We start from the raw sequence: 16,399 nt of genomic DNA, 5'->3' as shown, positions 1-16,399 counted from the left end.
AGGAGGGGCCTTGGCTGCGTCCCCACATGTGCGGGAGAGTTCCAGTGACCTGGGGTTGTGCCAGGCTGCACCCTTCCCATCCCTCCTAGGGAAAGGCCTTGGCTTTTTATCTCCTTAACCATATCCAGCACCCCTCACCCAGGCCCTCCCTTTTACACAAGGCCCATTCCTGTGCTGGTGGTCCCCTGCCCTTCACTGGCCTCTTGTGGCCACGTTCAAGTCTCTTCTGACCTATTAAAACAAAATTTTTTTAATGTTTATTTTTGAGAAAGAGACAGAAGGAGAGCGCGTGCAAGTGGGGGAGGGGCAGAGAGCGAGGGAGACACAATTCTAAGCAGGCTCCAGGCCCTGAGCTGTCAACACAGAGCCAGAGGCGGGCATGAAGCGACCAGCGGTGAGATCATGACCTGAGCCGAAGTTCCACGCTTAGCCGACTGAGCCACCTCTGCCCAATTTTTAAAAGTCCAAACTATCACCCCCCACCCCTCCACTGTCCCGTTAATTCAGTGCAAAGAGATGAACGCGCAAGAGTTTCATAGAAAGTGCTGGAGGGGGGCTGGAGGGGAGGGTTTTCAGGAGCAGAATACGTAAGATTCCCACGGCCAGGCTGCTCAGGATTGGGGATTGGGAAGAGGGGACTGGGGAAGAGGACTTGGGACTAGAAGCTGGAGGCCAGGGGTAAGGGGGCATCATTTGTCACTGCAGCGCCAAGAGTTCCGGAGTAGACGTAATCTTTACAATGAACTGCCAAGGCCTCAGCACACCGGCCTACCTTACAGGTGGGGAAGCGCGGTCAAATCCAATCCAATAGGCTTTGAGCGCCGCGCAGAGGAAGCAAGGGGAACTTCTCGTCTTGCGCGCGGGCGAGTGGAGCGCAAAGTCCAATGAGCGTTCAGTGGCGGGTGCGGCGGCCCAGCGAGCCCCTGCGGGACCCGCAGGCGGTCGCGGGGCCCGGGGGCGGGGCCTGAGGGGCGGGGCGTACCTCCGCGCGGGCAGGCCGAGCCGCCAGGTGGCGCCCTCCCGAGAGCCCGGGCCTCGCCGCGGCCCGCGCTTGGCCCCTGCGGGCCGCCGTCGCCGCGCTCGGCATTCCGCCGCCGTTCGGCCCCGCGGCGTCGGGCTCCCGCTGCCCTCGGTGGCGCCGCAGTCGCACAGCCGGGCGCCCGCTGGCCGGCGGCGGCGATGGCCCCCTGAGCAGGACGGAGCGGGAGCGGCGGACGGGCGGGCGCCGGGGTCGGCGGGCAGAGGTCGTGTCGAGGCCTCTTTGTCTCGGCGGCGGCGGGCGCGCCCGCGGGGCCCGGGGCGGAAGTGCGGACGCGCTCTGGACGCCCCGGGCCGCAGCGGCCGCACCATGAGCATGAGCGACATCCGCCACTCGCTGCTGCGCCGCGACGCGCTGAGCGCCGCCAAGGAGGTGCTGTACCACCTGGACATCTACTTCAGCAGCCAGCTGCAGAGCGCGCCGCTGCCCATCGTGGACAAGGGCCCCGTGGAGCTGCTCGAGGAGTTCGTGTTCCAGGTGCCCAAGGAGCGCGGCGCGCAGCCCAAGGTGCGGCGGGCGGCCGGGATGCCCGCGTCCGCGACAAGGAAACTCCCGCTCCTTTTCCGCCTCTCGAGGTGGCAAGCATTTGCCAAACCACAGACCCGCTTGCTATCTCAGGCTCCGTTCTCGCCCTTGGCCGTGCTCCTTTACAGCAGCCCAGATCCACCTTCTCTGGCGTCCTGAGCATTGCTCAGCCGTGTGCCTGTTTTGCGGGGCGTGCGACAGCCAGGTGTCAGTAGTGCTACAGGAAGAGACGTTAAAGGCCCGTAACCGAGAGTCTTAAACCGCTGTAGGTCATCCTGAGTCCACCCAGGATGATGTACGATTCTGTATAGTGACGTTTCCCGAGATTAACAGAGTTCTGCCCCCTGGGACCCGGCCTTTAGAGGGGTGAACAGTTCCCTGGGCGGGGGGTGGGGGTGGGGAATAATAGTATTTTTCCTGTTTTCTTACTCTACGAATTAACGCATCTGTTGAAGCTAAATTTTTTTTATCGTTTTTCTTGAATTTGTTTTGCAGAGGTTGAATTCACTTCAGGAGCTCCAACTTCTTGAAATCATGTGCAATTATTTCCAGGAGCAAACCAAGGACTCTGTCCGGCAGATTATTTTCTCATCCCTTTTCAGCCCCCAAGGGAACAAGGCCGATGACAGCCGGATGAGCTTGTTGGGAAAACTGGTGTCCATGGCGGTGGCTGTTTGTCGGATCCCAGTGTTGGAGTGTGCAGCCTCCTGGCTCCAGGTACTTCTCTAGAAAGAGCCTTCTGAGAGCCTCTGAAGAGGAGTTTAGTGTCAGGAATTTTCCCTTGTTTGGATTTCAGGAGAGGCCTTTTCTATATGTTATCTCCACCGTGTTGCTACCCGGCACGCTGATAGCCTCCTCCTATGTTTATAGACAGGTAGTATCCCTTCTTGAGAAAATAATAGTTTGGATTTGAGAAGAAAAAAAAGTTCCATCTTCAGAACAAGTGAAAAATCATTTTCCTTAGTTGAATATGGTAAGTTAGTGTTCTGAAAACAGCTACACATGTAGCCTCCAAGATAGGATTTTTTGTTTGTTTGTTTAAAGATGATTATAAGTTAGGGGCGCCTGGGTGGCGCAGTCGGTTAAGCGTCCGACTTCAGCCAGGTCACGATCTCGCGGTCCGTGAGTTCGAGCCCCGCGTCGGGCTCTGGGCCGATGGCTCGGAGCCTGGAGCCTGTTTCCGATTCTGTGTCTCCCTCTCTCTCTGCCCCTCCCCCGTTCATGCTCTGTCTCTCTCTGTCCCAAAAATAAATAAAAAACGTTGAAAAAAAAAAAATTTATAAAAAAAAAAAAAAAAAGATGATTATAAGTTAAATTATACACTTGGGTCAGTAAGCACGTAACTTGTTTTGCATTGTTCCAGGGTGACATTGCAAAGATGATGGTTCTCCCAATGGATATGGACAGAAGAGCTTTTTTTAAATATCAAAGGAAAAGATGTGTATTTACAATAGATTTTGTGTTAGCTGGTACTTTGAAAGATTCATTTTGTTTTGCGTTTTGTTACTCAAGAGTCTTTCAGAAACTGATAATCTACTTAGAGTAATTCTTTAAAAAAATTTTTAACATTTATTTGTTTCTGAGAGGCAGAGACAGAGCACAAGCTGGGCAGGGGCAGGGAGAGAGGGAGACACAGAATCCAAACCAGGCTCCAGGCTCTGAGCTGTCAGCACAGAGCCTGATGTGGGGCTTGAGCCCATGAACCGTGAGATCATGACCTGAGCCAAAGTTGGACACTTAACTGACTAAGCCACCCAGGTGCCCCTAGAGTAATTATTAATCAGAACTTTGCTTAACATGATTCTCTATTAAGCTAACAGAATTTACCACGTTCAGTTTCACAGACCTGCTTAATTCTCAAGTATTTGAAATCATTTGGGGTTGTTTCCCCCTCCCCAGTTTATGTAGATGTTTTGCTTGAAATCCGTTTATCCTCAGAATTTGGTTAGAAACATATATAGTGGTCTCTGTAGCACACAGGTAAGCTTCAGTGGAATCTATACGTTCATTCTCACCAGTCTGACTTCTGGGGAATCTGAACTGATGGTGTGTGCTGTATTTAATCTCACAATTACCTCTATCCCTTGGTAACTTAGTGAAGTCAGGCTTAGCCCCCTGTAATTCATTACATAATTTCCCATTTATCTCTCCTGATGGTATTGTGCTGGCTTTTTGGCAAAATAAAAGCAGATGTCAATGGCAGGGTCTTGGTGGCTTGAGTCAGGGATTGTCACCACCACCAACCCTCCACCCCCAGGGGTGAGTGGCTACCACTCCCTGCTAGGGAAGGTAGCATTGGCTGGTTTGAGGTTGTGGGGGCAAATTTCAGCCTGAGGGAACAATCTGGCACGCTCTCTCCTTGCAGTTTCCCCTGTAGGCCACAGTTGGCCCTCGGAACTAGAACATCCTGAGCAGCTGTTGAACGTGGCCCTAGCTACACATCGGCCTCTGAGTGGGAAGGAAAAAGGCGGGAGAGGCTGGTGATACAGGATTTGAAAGAATCACGGGAACCCATAAGGATAGGATTGTAAGAGAAACTGAGACAGCACTGCTCTAAATCACATGATAGCTCACAAACTCTCCTCAAGCTCCTCAAAGTGGTAGCCACCGTTCATTTCTGCCTTTGGAGTCTTACCTGTCAGGTCCAAAAGTTGTCATTTCCTCCTCTGAAGTCCGAGGTGATCTTCACTAACTGCACTTCAAAGCAGGGGTCAGCAGGCCTTTTGTGTAAAGGGCAAGACAGGAAATAGTTGAGGCTCTGCGGATCACACAGAGTGTTTCACAACCACTCAACTCTGTCCTGGTAGCATAGGAGCTGCCTTACACAACAGGCAAGCAGATGAGCAGATACACGTCTCTGACTTACAAAAACCGGGGACAGGATGGATTTGGTCCATGGGCTTTTGCTTGTCAAGCCCTGCTTCGCAGTTAGCTGTGAACATCTTTATCTCCTCTGGGAAGTGGATGTGCCCGTTCTGGGGGGTCTTCCCCGTGTGTACGTGGTTGTAGCCTCCCAGCTCACGACACCTGTAGTCACGTGGACTGTGGCTTCTTTCCAGCGGACGCCAGTGGTCTACTGCGTGAGGTTAGCCAGGGCCCTGGTGGACGACTACTGCTGTCTGGTGCCCGGATCCGTGCAGACGCTGAAGCAGATATTCAGTGCCAGCCCTCGCTTCTGCTGCCAGTTCATCACGTCCGTCACGGCGCTCTATGACCTGTCGTCAGGTAAACCTTAAACAGCTTGTTGCTCTCAACAAGTTCAGTTCTTGGCCACTTTCGTGTCCCCTCAAACGCCCAGGTAAAATGTCTAGTGAATGCTTTGGCGTTTTTGTTTGTTTGTTTTCTTCTGAAATGCGTGTTTTATTTTTGGCTGAAAGTGAAGGAAGTGGGCCACCCTGACTTCTGGAACTTGCTAGCAGGGAGCTTTCCGTAGTCATTCCCTCTTGCCTGGTTCGGAGTGGTCCGAGGGGCAGACGGCCTAAAAAAGGCTAGGGTCAGATGTCTGGGGAAGTCATGGCTTTCTCCCCAGGCAGGATTTGCTTCGTTATCCCTCACTGTTATTTTGAAACGTAACAAAACTTCGGGAAAGTTACAAGATTATTGTAAGTTGTAAGACTCCCGCCTGGGTTCACCACCTGTTAACATTTGCCATGTTTCTCTCCTCCTTTCTTCCTCTCTTTCTCTGCCCCTCTCTCACACTCACTCACAAGTACTGGTTTTTCCTGAACTTTTGAGGGTTTGTTACTAACGTCTTGTACTAAGTCCTTAAATATGTATCTTTCTCCCAGGAACAAGAACGTTCCCTTACTTAACCAAGATACTGTTAACACGCCTAAGAAACTAAATATTGAGGGAACAGTATTTTCTCTTATATAGCCTATGTTCAGATTTCCTTGGTCATCTCAATAATAACCTCTCCCCCATCCCCCCAGAGGTCCGGAGAATTCAGGATTCCATCAGGGATCATACATTATACATGGCTGTTACGTCATTTTGGCCCTTTCAAATCTTGAACAGATGAAGCATTTTAAAAAGTCTCTTTGACATTGACTTTTTTTTTTTTTTTTAACATTTATTCATTTTTGAGAGACAGAGTACTAGCAGGGGAGGGGTAGAGAGAGAGGGAGGCACAGAATCCGAAGCAGGCTCCAGGCTCTGAGCTGTCAGCACGCAGCCCGACGTGGGGCTCGAACTCACAAACCGCGAGATCATGACCTGAGCCAAAGTCGGACACTTAACCGACCGAGCCACCCAGGTGTCCCCTGACACTGATGTTTTGTTAGAGCTCAGACCTGTTGTTCTGCAGAATATCCCTCAATTTAGATTTATCTGGTCGTTTCCTTGTGCAAGATTCGAGTTCAACATTTTTGGCAACAGTCCCACCGAGGTGGTGACGTGTTCTCAGCCTGTTGCATGAGGAGGCTCGCGTGCCGCGTCTGTTGTGAGGTTCCTGAGGCTTCCTCAGGGAGATGTCGGGTGAAGTTCTCCGGGCAGCCAGTAGATGGCATTTGACTTCAACTGGGAGGAGCCCGTGTGCCCCGTCCCCGCCCAGCGTCAGAGCCCTCTGGTCCAATCATTTTCTGCAGACTCCAAATCAAGAAAACCAGTGTCAACCTCTCCGGTTGAGCTGGAGTGGGAGTCTCAGGCCCACACTCACTGGGCTCTGCTGCCTTCTTTCCTCCCCAGGGGTGACTTCCGGGGAACACGGGTTGACAAACAGGGCTTTGTGGAGCAAACAGGGCTCTGTCCTTGCGTGACCCCTATGGCTCATGTGAGCCCCTGGACAGGGGCTGCGGCCCTGGGTTTCCACATGGGAAAGTTTTGGACCTCATCCTGGTGAGCAGTTTTTCTGCAGAAAAGCCTGCTTTTCTGCTTCAGGTTCCTCCTCCTTTGCCCTCCGCTCTTGCTGCTCAGAGGGCCGACCAACAGTCTCCTATTCTGGTCTGAACCCTAAACCAGCAGCTGGAGAGCCTTCAACGACTTTTCTGCTTCTGTACAGCCCAGCAGCACCCTGAGTATATACTTGGACCTTTATTTCCGCCCCCCTTGCTGTTCAGCTTTTCCGTTCTCTTGAGAAAGCTCGCGTGGACGTAGTGTGGACGTTGAAATGTGTATCATGGTCACATGCGCTTTCTGCCTTTTCTGTCACGGCAGCGTGCCCCTGGGACTAGGGCAGGTCTTGTGAGCGGTGCCCTGCGGCTGGAGTGGGATTCTCCCTGGCGCTCTCCTGCAGAGGCTTCCTCAGAGCGTTGGATAGCTGGGAACAGTAGTCGGGCCCTTAGTTTTCCCATAGGAATGATTTAATTCAACCCTTTGTGTAGCTTCCCGGTTGATCAGTGATTCCACGCCATCAAGGACGGAAATTGACCTTAACACTGGAAACAGATTAGCGTGGAAAAGGAGGCAACGTTCAGAGAATACCTCCAGTGTTCTAGAATGGACGTGAGACGTGGTATTTTTCTCTTAAGCCGGTTTGCCTGTCTGATATGTCAGCGATTTTTGGGTTTTTTTACGACTGCCTTATGGAGGTATGATTGACGTACAAAAAGCTGTACATTTCTAACGTATACCGCCTGGTGAGTCTGGACATAGGGAGGTCGCCGGGCACCCAGCAGTGGCGCGGTGGCCCTGGCGGGTGGACCTGGAGTCCACGGTCAGAATGGTGACCGCTGTCGCTCTTGGGAGCCTTCCTGGGGAGTCTGTGGCTTCCAGCCCACAGGATGGAAGAAACTCCCCCAAGGAGACAGAACCTTGTCTTGCCCGGATGGTGCAGACAAGCTGGGTCTCTGAGTAGGACGGTTCGCTCGAGTCCACACACACACTGCACACGCGGGGCACACACACCTCCCTCAGGCTCTCAGAAGTGCCTCAGCGTGTGTGTGTGTGTGTGTGTGTGTGTGTGTGTGTGTGTGTCGGGCAGGAGGGGTGGCGTGCCGGACAAGAAGGTGTGAAATGGGCGTTCCCTCTCAGGGGTGATAAAGGGGCCACACACAGGGCCCCCCTCCCCCCCCCCCCCCCCATTTTGCCAAGTAAAGGCTGCGGACGACGTTTCATGACGGAAGGGCAGGGCACAGTGTAACCGCAGAGCAGAAGTCATGATCTCAGGGAAGAAAGCCCCGGTCCCTTGAGAAAGAACAGCTGGAGCCTCCACGCACACGTGTCTCGCTCGCCCCACACTCTCCTGTCTCGTGCTCGGCTCTGGCCTCAGCGTCCTGGACGGGCTGCTGTCATCTTTAGTGCTCCTCCAGCTGAGGGCTCGACAGCCCCAGAGACAGGAGGCCGGACACCCACTCCCGTGCTCGCAGACGACCCCAGGGCTCTGTGCACCATCCCCAGGATGGCAGTGCGGCCAGCTGGTTAAGAGCCGGGCACCTGAAGCCGGATCTGGGCCGGCCTCATACTTAAAAACTTTTTAAAAAATGTTTATTTATTTTTGAGAGAGAGAGAAAGACAGGGTGTGCGAGTGGGGGAGGGTCAGAGAGAGAGGGAGACACGGAATCGGAAGCAGGCTCCAGGCTCTGAGCTGTCAGCACAGAGCCCGATGCGGGGCTCGAACTCGCAGACTGTGAGATCGTGACCTGAGCTCAAGTCAGACGCTTGACTGACTGAGCCACCCAGGCTCCCCAAAGCTTTTTTTTTTTTTTTTTTTTTTTAATGGACCTCAGGTACACAGAATTTGCTTATTCACCATCCTTGGTCTGTGATACTTAATTTTTTTTTAATGTTTATTTATTTTTGGGAGAGACAGAGATAGAATGCAAGTGGGTTAGGGGCGGAGAGAGAGGGAGACACGGAATCCGAAGTAGGCTCCAGGCTCTGAACTGTCAGCACAGAGCCTGACATGGGGCTCGAACTCGAACCGTGAGAGCATGACCTGAACCAAAGTCGGATGCTCAACCGACTGAGCCACCCAGGCACCCCATACTCATTTTTTTTTTTTTAACTTTTTAAGGTTTATTTATTTTTGAGAGAAAGAGAGAGTGTGTGAGCCAGAGATGGGCAGAGAGAGAGGGAGACACAGAATCCGAAGCAGGGTCTAGGCTTCGAGCTGTCAGCACAGAGCCTGACATAGTGCTCCAACTCATGAACTACAAGATCATGTCCTGAGCCAGAGTCGGACACTTAAACCAACTGAGCCACCCAGGCGCCCCTGACCTCATACTTTTAGTGAGTCCTGGGGAAGTGACTTAACATCGTCGTGCCTCAATTTCCTCATCCGTTCTATAATAGGTGGCTTGTTTGAGGAGTGAGTTAATCTGTGTAAAGGATTTAGAACAGTGCCTGGCCCATCGCAAAACCAGAAGGAATGTCAACATTTATTTTTATTGCTCTTCTCTGTCTAGGCTATGGAACGTGCAGGGTCTCCAGGGTCATGGCAGGTCAGGCTTTGCTTAGACAAAGATTCCAGATTTGGGGCTGGGATGGCTCTTGGTAGCTGACTGACCACAGACCGCACTCTGAACTGATATGTGAAGGCCACTGTAGCCGTCACAGGAGACAAAAGCTACTCTCCGGGAAGGGATGGGGGTCTGGCGGTAGTTTGGGACATAAAGAGTGTGCAGATGTATTTACATTGACCCATGGGATGAACTTCAGGGCATTGGAGGAGTTCTAGGGAATTGTCGATTTAACAGATATTTTTTTGAACCTCACTGTGGCCAGACAGTCCTGGCTCCGGGGCTAAACATTGGCCAGGACAAGGGTCTCAGCCCTCACGGAGGGGACGTTCTAGGAAAGGGGACAGAAAGTAGGTAGGCGGAGCACGTAGTGTGAACGTCAGGTGCTGCTGAGCTGTGTGCACTTCGGGGTCCATCTCCCGCCATCCACTTACGTCACTGGGGCCGCACACCCTGACTTACGGCTTCTTTGTTGGCAGATGACCTCATCCCACCGTTGGACTTGCTCGAGATGATTGTCAGCTGGATTTTTGAGGACCCGAGGTTGATTCTCATCACTTTTTTAAATACCCCGATTGCCGCCAACCTCCCAATAGGATTTTTAGAGCTCACGCCGCTCACTGGATTGATCCGCTGGTGTGTGAAGGCCCCTCTGGCTTATAAACGGAAGAAGAAGCCCTCCTTGTCCAACGGGCACGTCGCCACCAAAGTTACAAAGGACTCGGGAGGGATGGACAGAGACCCCCACCTCCTGTACTCGAAACTCCACCTCAACGTCCTCCAGGTCCTCATGATGCTGCAGGTGCACTTAACCGAGAAGAATCTTTATGGGCGCCTGGGGCTCGTCCTGTTTGACCACATGGTCCCACTGGTGGAGGAGATCAACAGGTTGGCGGATGAACTGAACCCCCTAAACGCCTCCCAGGAGATCGAGCTCTCTCTGGACCGGCTGGCGCAGGCCCTGCAGGTGGCCATGGCCTCCGGAGCCCTGCTGTGCACGAGAGGTGAGGACTCCCTCGCCCGGGCCCTCCTGGAAGGAAAATAGGGACTCCTGGACCAGTGCTGCTCTCTGCCCCTTCACAGCTTCTCTCCTTGTAGCGTGAGGGACGAGGGCAAAGTTGCACAGCTTCCCCAGGTAGAACACTGACTGTGATGTCTGAGTGTCTCCTGGCCGCTTTGCCCGGGAGCAGGGACCCTTTGGGAGTGAGGATGATCCCTCACCGTCTCTCCTCGCAGAGAACCCTTTCTTTTCCTGCGTCCTTTTTTTTTAAATTTTTTTTTTTCAACGTTTTTTATTTATTTTTGGGACAGAGAGAGACAGAGCATGAACGGGGGAGGGGCAGAGAGAGAGGGAGACACAGAATCGGAAACAGGCTCCAGGCTCCGAGCCATCAGCCCAGAGCCTGACGCGGGGCTCGAACTCACGGACCGCGAGATCGTGACCTGGCTGAAGTCGGACGCTTAACCGACTGCGCCACCCAGGCGCCCCTCCTGCGTCCTTTTTTTATTGAGGCATACGTTACCTATCACGGTGCACAGGTTCAAGTGCGCAAAACATTCCCTTCACCTGCATCCAGGTCCCTGATTCTCCACTGCGGTGCTGGCCTCTCCCAGTGTTTCATAGAACTTGTGCTTGTTTAGTGACTGTGGGCTTACAGAAGTGGCCTGTGGCCCCAGCTGGCGCTCATGTGATACGTTTCCCACTCGGCACTCTTGGGACACCTGGGCCATCTGCTCTGCTCAGTGAGAGCCTTGCCCCTGGAGCCTTTCCCAGCCACCTGCCAGATTGCCAGTAGACCTGCCCCTCCTCCTGAGGCATGTACTCTTTTGGGGGCCTCATTGTTAAAGCAAGAATTGAAGGAAGAGAGAACGCAGGGGTTTTTTTGTTTTGTTTTGTTTAAGTTTGTTTTGAGAGAGACAGAGACCGCATGAGTTGGGGAGGGGCAGAGAGAGTGGAGAGAGAGAGAATCCCAAGTAGGTTCTGTGCTGCCAGCGCAGAGCCTGATGCAGGGCTCAAACCCACGAGGCCGTGAGATTGACCTGAGCTGAAACCATGAGTTGGCCACTTAATCAACTGAGCCGCTCAGGCGCCCCGAGAGACTGCAGTTTCTGAGTGGTGATGGGAAAAGGCAGTACAGGCACTATTGCTATCTTACCGGTGTCCTTGAAAAGAACTCAGTGAACATTTCACCTTGTTGTCTCCAGTCTGTTCCTGATCATGCGTCTCCTTGATTTCAGATGACCTGAGAACGCTGTGCTCCAGGCTGCCCCATAATAAGTAAGTGCCCTCTCGAATAATTCTAGCTGGGCGGGGGCGGGCTGGACATCTTGTCCTGGCTTCCTGGACAGGACGGCCAGCTTCCTGGCTTCCGTGTGTAGGGAGCTGCCAAAGGACCCGATGATAAGTGGGGGGTGAGATAGCATGACCCACGTGAGAGAGCAACTCGAGGAGATGCAGCCACCTTGCCTGGGAGTCCAGGAAAGAAACCTGAGCAAGCTCGGAGCCATTTACCGCTCGCTTAAATTAGCGCACGTGTTTTGTGGTGACTCCCGGCGTCCATGCGCGTGTTGTTGGTGGTATTGTGGGTTGCGCAGCCCTCTGGGAAACACTTCAGAGCCCTGGCCTAGGGCACAGCGTGGCAGTTAGGCCTTGTCGATGGATGGCACTGACTGGGTTCTGAGCATGGGTCTAACTGGTTTTCTGTGCTGCTCGGGCATTCCCTTCACCTGTTTCTGAGCCTCCGTTTCCTCCTCTGTAACGTTGGCCGGGGGAGGGGGCGGGTAATTCGCCTGTGCCCGGGGTTGGAGGAAGGATCAAATGTGTTGGTGCTTGTAAACTTCCAGGCCGAGTCCCTGGCTCGTGGGAATCTGCCCGTAAATGGTGGCTATTGTCATGATTTGGGGGTAGTGGTGATGACAGAGGTGAGGAGCGGGAGCTGTGTGGTCACAGCTTCTGGGGGAGAGTCCAGGCTGCTGCTTGCTGTCTGAATGACCTTCGGCAAGTTCCTTATCTCCCACTGCCTTGTTCTGATGTAAAATCAAAAAAATAACAGTACCTGCCTCTTGTCTGCTCCCCTCACCTCTCCTGCCCCGCCCCTGAGGTAGGATTTTTGCGAAGATTAGAGTAAAAACTCAGTGCTTGGAACAGGCCTTGGTGTGTACCAAGTATCTAAGAAGTATTAGCTGCTGTTGCTCTTACTGTTATACTCAGGCATGTCGCTTGATGTGATTAGTTTCACTGACTCTAAGAAGCAGAAGCCAAGGGTGCAAAAATGTTTCATGCAAATACAGCATCACTAGTAGCAAAAAGCTGGAAGCAACCTAACAGTCCCAAAGGATGGGGATCCCTAGTAAATTCGTAGTGATACTTCAGAAGGGCAGAAATCATGTATCCACTGAAAAGAGTAATTCTGGCGTCCTGGTGAGGAAATGTTACAGTTGAAGGCAGAACTCCCGCCACCGCCACCGCGGCAGTGTGCACAGGGACAGGAAAGAGTCAGTGAAGCCGGTAGGGTTACTAACACCAGGGCTGGCGTTGGCAGGCAGTGTGGATGGAGGGTGCGCGAACCCGCCGCCTGTGCTCACGGCTGCCCAGGGCCTGGCCCGCCATCGCCGCCAGGGCCGGTGCGCCTGGGCACATGTGGCAGACCAGTAACCGGGATCGGCCAAAGGCCAGCTCGTGGGCTGATGGCGAGAGTGGTTGCAGCCTGAGGTCTGCGTCCCCGTGTGTGGTTGGGGACTCCGTGTCAGACCCTGCAGCGAGGGGCGGCTTCCGTCAGGTGTCCGGGTAGATCCGAAAACCGAGTATATCTGAGTATCGTATTGGTGGAGTGCGATGGCTCCTGGTGAAGTAGAACCGTCCTGCTTGAGATACTCTGTCAACAGCATGGACAGCTGTCCAGAGGGCCACCTTTCCCGCAAGAGCCCATACTGTTCCTTTCTTGCCCCCACCCCCACCCCTGGGTGTAGGAAAATCCCCTGGCATCTGAAGACGTTGTTTGTGTGAATAGGTGTCTTCCTGCCCCTCTTCCAATAATCCCGTTGTAGTATTTCTCTTCTTTGTGCACAGCTCTTATTTCATATCTAATGTTTTTAGGGCATTAAAATGATGACAGGGTTTAAATCCCTCATCACCTCAGCATTATCGCTAGAGGTCCCCATTGGAACCCCGGTGGAACTTAACAGCCGGCGCTAGGCCCTGCCCTCCTGGCACATACCGGACGGGCAGCCTGGCACCGATGCACGCAGAGGACTTGTAGTCACTTGGAAACTTTCTTTGACTTGTGATAGTCTTTTTTCTGTTGTCTTTCTGAATAGACTGGAAACTTCTTGAAACCCATTTTATCTCTGGCACAGTATGCAGGTTCAAACGAATGTATGACCTAAATTTTGCCCCTGTAACACCCTCCTTAGATTTATTTGTTTGCTTATTTTGATTGAATTCCTCACCCCGAGTTAGAAAAAAATAGTAACATAAATGAAAAGGGGCTCAGAAGAGCTTCAGGCCAGGCACCAGCTTTTTTCCTGACCTCAGCTTACTTTCTGAGCTCCTCCCGTGGGCTCTGGGCACCAGACTTTATACCAGGGGTGGGGGGGGGGTGGACAGGGGGAGCGGCAGTGACGGTCAGTCTGCAGACGACTTAGCCCCCACCTGTCAGAGCTCCAGGTAGCTGGCTGACAGTAGCCAGGGCAGGGTGGCCTGGGGTTGCTCCTGGACCTAGCAGGGCAGTGTGAGGGAGAGACAAGGAAGTCCTGAGTGTGAATGGTTGATGATGTGGAGAGGCCGGTGTAGACACCGTAGACACAGAACCCAGTTGAGGCATGGCCTTGGGGTATAGCTAGGAAAGCGAGAGCAGAGCCATTCTGTCCCACGCAGAGGCCAGGGGAGAGAGGGGAGAGGCCAGGCTGGGGAAGGAGGCCTCCGTCCTGAAGAGGAGAGGGCCAGAGAAGCTTCTCTGATTCCGGCGTTAACTGTGTGGGTGATTGGGTATTTGGTGCTAACTGCAGGGTGTGGGCGGGCTAAGGCCTGGAAGCTCCTGATGTGGGAAAGTTAGCAATCTTTGCTGGTCTCTCTGGGAGGGAATGTGGGGTGGCGAAGATAGGACTGATCAGAGGGAACTCTTCAGGGAGATCCAGAAGGGACCAACACTGGAAACTGAAGGGGATTCCAGGAGGGAGACCCAGGCCATGGATGTCCCGAACCACCGAACCACCGAGAGGAGAGCACAGGGCGGAGAAGGTGCCCGGCACCTGGGGCTTGGGGCGGTGGTGGGCGGGAGGGTGTTGGGGAAGGAGTGATAGGGTATGAAGAGTAGGGCTGGAGTGTGACTGTCACCCTGGAGTGAAGGGGCAAATGAGCAGGAGGGTTGGAGCCTCCTGGTGGGGGTGGGGGAGGTGGCCCCTGAAGGTGGGAAAGGGCTGGGTTCCCGCCTGGGCCATCCCAGGGGCAGGGCCATCGTGGGGGCGGGGCCTACCTATTTAGGGCGGAGTCTATGAAAGACCTGCTTTCTAGTGGCCGTGCTTGGAATTCAGCGGAGACTCAGTCACTACGCATGACTCTGTGGCCCGCTGTCCTTCGTGCCATCGGGCCTTGGTCACGATCCTCCTAAGTGTACACTTGGGGCTGAACCGGATGTGGGAGTCCCCAGGCCACAGACACTGAGGCTGTGCCCAGAGGACTGTAAGCCTCGTGCAGACCCTCCCTCCGCAGTCTTCTCGCCGCCCCACCTCCGGCACCCGCTTTGTGGTTTCTCCGATGGATGCCACAGGATCCTCTCCTCCGCGGCGGGGGGGGGGGGGGGGGGGGGGGGGGGGGTCTCGGTCTCAATCCTGCCACCTCCAGGTCACTTCTCCTGCCGCTGTTCCCCAGCCACAAGCCGCCCCCATGCAACGCGTGTTCACAGATCTCCATGCCCGGAAACGTGCAGGCTCTGGACCTGCACCTGGTGCCCCTCCTGGCTCTCGCGCGAGGCCACCGCCGATCCAGGCTTTCTGTCCTTCCCGGCCGCAGCACATCCACGAGTGGACAGGCCCGCCCAGCCGCCGCACACCTAACCCTTGTCCTTGTATTTGCAGCCTGCTCCAGCTGGTGATCTCGGGCCCGGTGCAGCAGGCGCCCCACGCGGCGCTTCCCCCAGGCTTCTACCCTCACATCCACACGCCCCCGCTGGGCTACGGGGCCGTGCCGGCCCACCCCGCCGCCCACCCCGCGCTGCCCACGCACCCGGGCCACACCTTCATCTCGGGCATGACGTTCCCGTTCAGGCCCATCCGCTAGGCCGGCCCCGCGTGCCGCCGAGTGGCAGTGTGCCTTCCGCCGGGGCCGGAGGAAGCCTTCCAGAGAAAGGGGGAGCCACCCCATAGAAGAGGACCTTTGGGGGGCAGCCGGCGGCCCCCCTCCCCGCCCCTCAGCGGCAGGACTGTCTTGGCGCGGAAGCTGCGCGGCGTGGGGAAGTCCGGGTGCCTCCCGCCCGGGTGACGGTCGCAGGAGTCCAGACCGGATGGATGGAAGGAAGAAGGCGTGCCGAGTGGGATGGGCGTCCCCAGTGCCGATTCCGCCAGCCCGAGGGCCTGTGTGGCATTTCAGATGCGCCGGGAGCCCGAGCGGCCAGGCACGGGTGTCACGAGCAGCCTTTGCAGGTCCGTTTGGCTTCTCTGCTTGTGAATGTGGCGGGTCCCTGTCCCCAGGGTCTCCAGTAGCTCCGAGAGCTCGACGCTGGGTGGGGGACCCGGCCAGGGCCGCCCTCACCGCCGAGGAGCTTCTCTGTTTTATTGGGGTCTAAATTTTCCTTTCATATGTTCAAATAAATTTTTTCTAAACTGTTTTATAGAGTTTATGGAATGTATTCTTAAAACTTAGGAAACGTGAGGGGCGCCTGGGTGGCTCGGTTGATCAAGCGACCGACTTCAGCTCAGGTCATGATCTCAGGGTTCGTGGGCTCTGTGCTGACAGCCTGGAGCCTGCCTCAGATTCTGTGTCTCCCTCTCCCTGCACCTCCCCTGCTTATACTCTGTCTCTCTCTCTCTTTCTCTCTAAAGTAAATAAACATTTAAAAAATTTAAAAAAAAACCAACAAACTTAGTAAACGTGAGCGGCAGCAATGCCCTGTCCACAGTCATCAGGGAGAGAAGACGGGATACAATTTTAGGCACTTCTTTTGACAGAAACCCAGAGGATAGTGTCCCCTCCACCGTGCAGGGGCGCCCCAGGGCTGTCTGCCTCCCTTGGTTTTTTCCTAGCATGCGATGGAAGGTATCAGCTTTGATTTCTCATTTACTAGTTTTGGGAAGGAAAGGTCCCGGTAACTATGAGGTTGCACTGCCCTGGGCTAAAAGTGAGGAATGACAGAGGGTCACAGTGAACAGTGAGCAGTAAAGGGCCGAGATTAACCTGTGGGATGAAATGTAACCCTGCGGTTTGTCTGCCCTTGTGTTCCTG

The 16,399-nt window shown here is 54.3% G+C and overlaps 1 protein-coding gene across 2 annotated transcripts; it reads left to right on the top strand.

Annotated features, from left to right (window-relative positions):
• Positions 1-1,070: 1,070 nt before the first annotated feature.
• On the top strand, positions 1,071-15,785 carry INTS15 (integrator complex subunit 15). 2 transcript variants are annotated; one of them, XM_058712015.1, is made up of 6 exons: positions 1,071-1,516; positions 2,060-2,281; positions 4,624-4,789; positions 9,441-9,965; positions 11,200-11,239; positions 15,037-15,785. In XM_058712015.1, exons 1-6 carry the CDS (start codon positions 1,349-1,351, stop codon positions 15,236-15,238), a joined length of 1,323 nt encoding a protein of 440 aa, XP_058567998.1. In that variant the 5' UTR covers positions 1,071-1,348; the 3' UTR covers positions 15,239-15,785. The 2 variants fall into 2 exon arrangements, with proteins under 2 accessions (XP_058567998.1, XP_058567997.1); XM_058712014.1 differs by having other exon boundaries at positions 1,073-1,546.
• The last annotated feature ends 614 nt before the right edge of the window (positions 15,786-16,399 follow it).

This window comes from Neofelis nebulosa, chromosome 18 (genome assembly GCF_028018385.1).
Source record: "Neofelis nebulosa isolate mNeoNeb1 chromosome 18, mNeoNeb1.pri, whole genome shotgun sequence".
In the NCBI taxonomy this organism is placed as follows: domain Eukaryota; kingdom Metazoa; phylum Chordata; class Mammalia; order Carnivora; family Felidae; genus Neofelis; species Neofelis nebulosa.
This window is presented reverse-complemented; position numbering and strand designations above follow the sequence as displayed.

Excerpts from the sequence above, each read along its gene's own strand:
- INTS15 (XM_058712014.1), top strand. The coding sequence starts at position 1,349 with ATGAGCATGAGCGACATCCGCCACTCGCTGCTGCGCCGCGACGCGCTG. Across the intron at positions 2,282-4,623 it reads GTGCAGCCTCCTGGCTCCAG|CGGACGCCAGTGGTCTACTG; the intron begins GTACTTCTCTAG and ends GCTTCTTTCCAG. Across the intron at positions 11,240-15,036 it reads TCCAGGCTGCCCCATAATAA|CCTGCTCCAGCTGGTGATCT; the intron begins GTAAGTGCCCTC and ends TTGTATTTGCAG.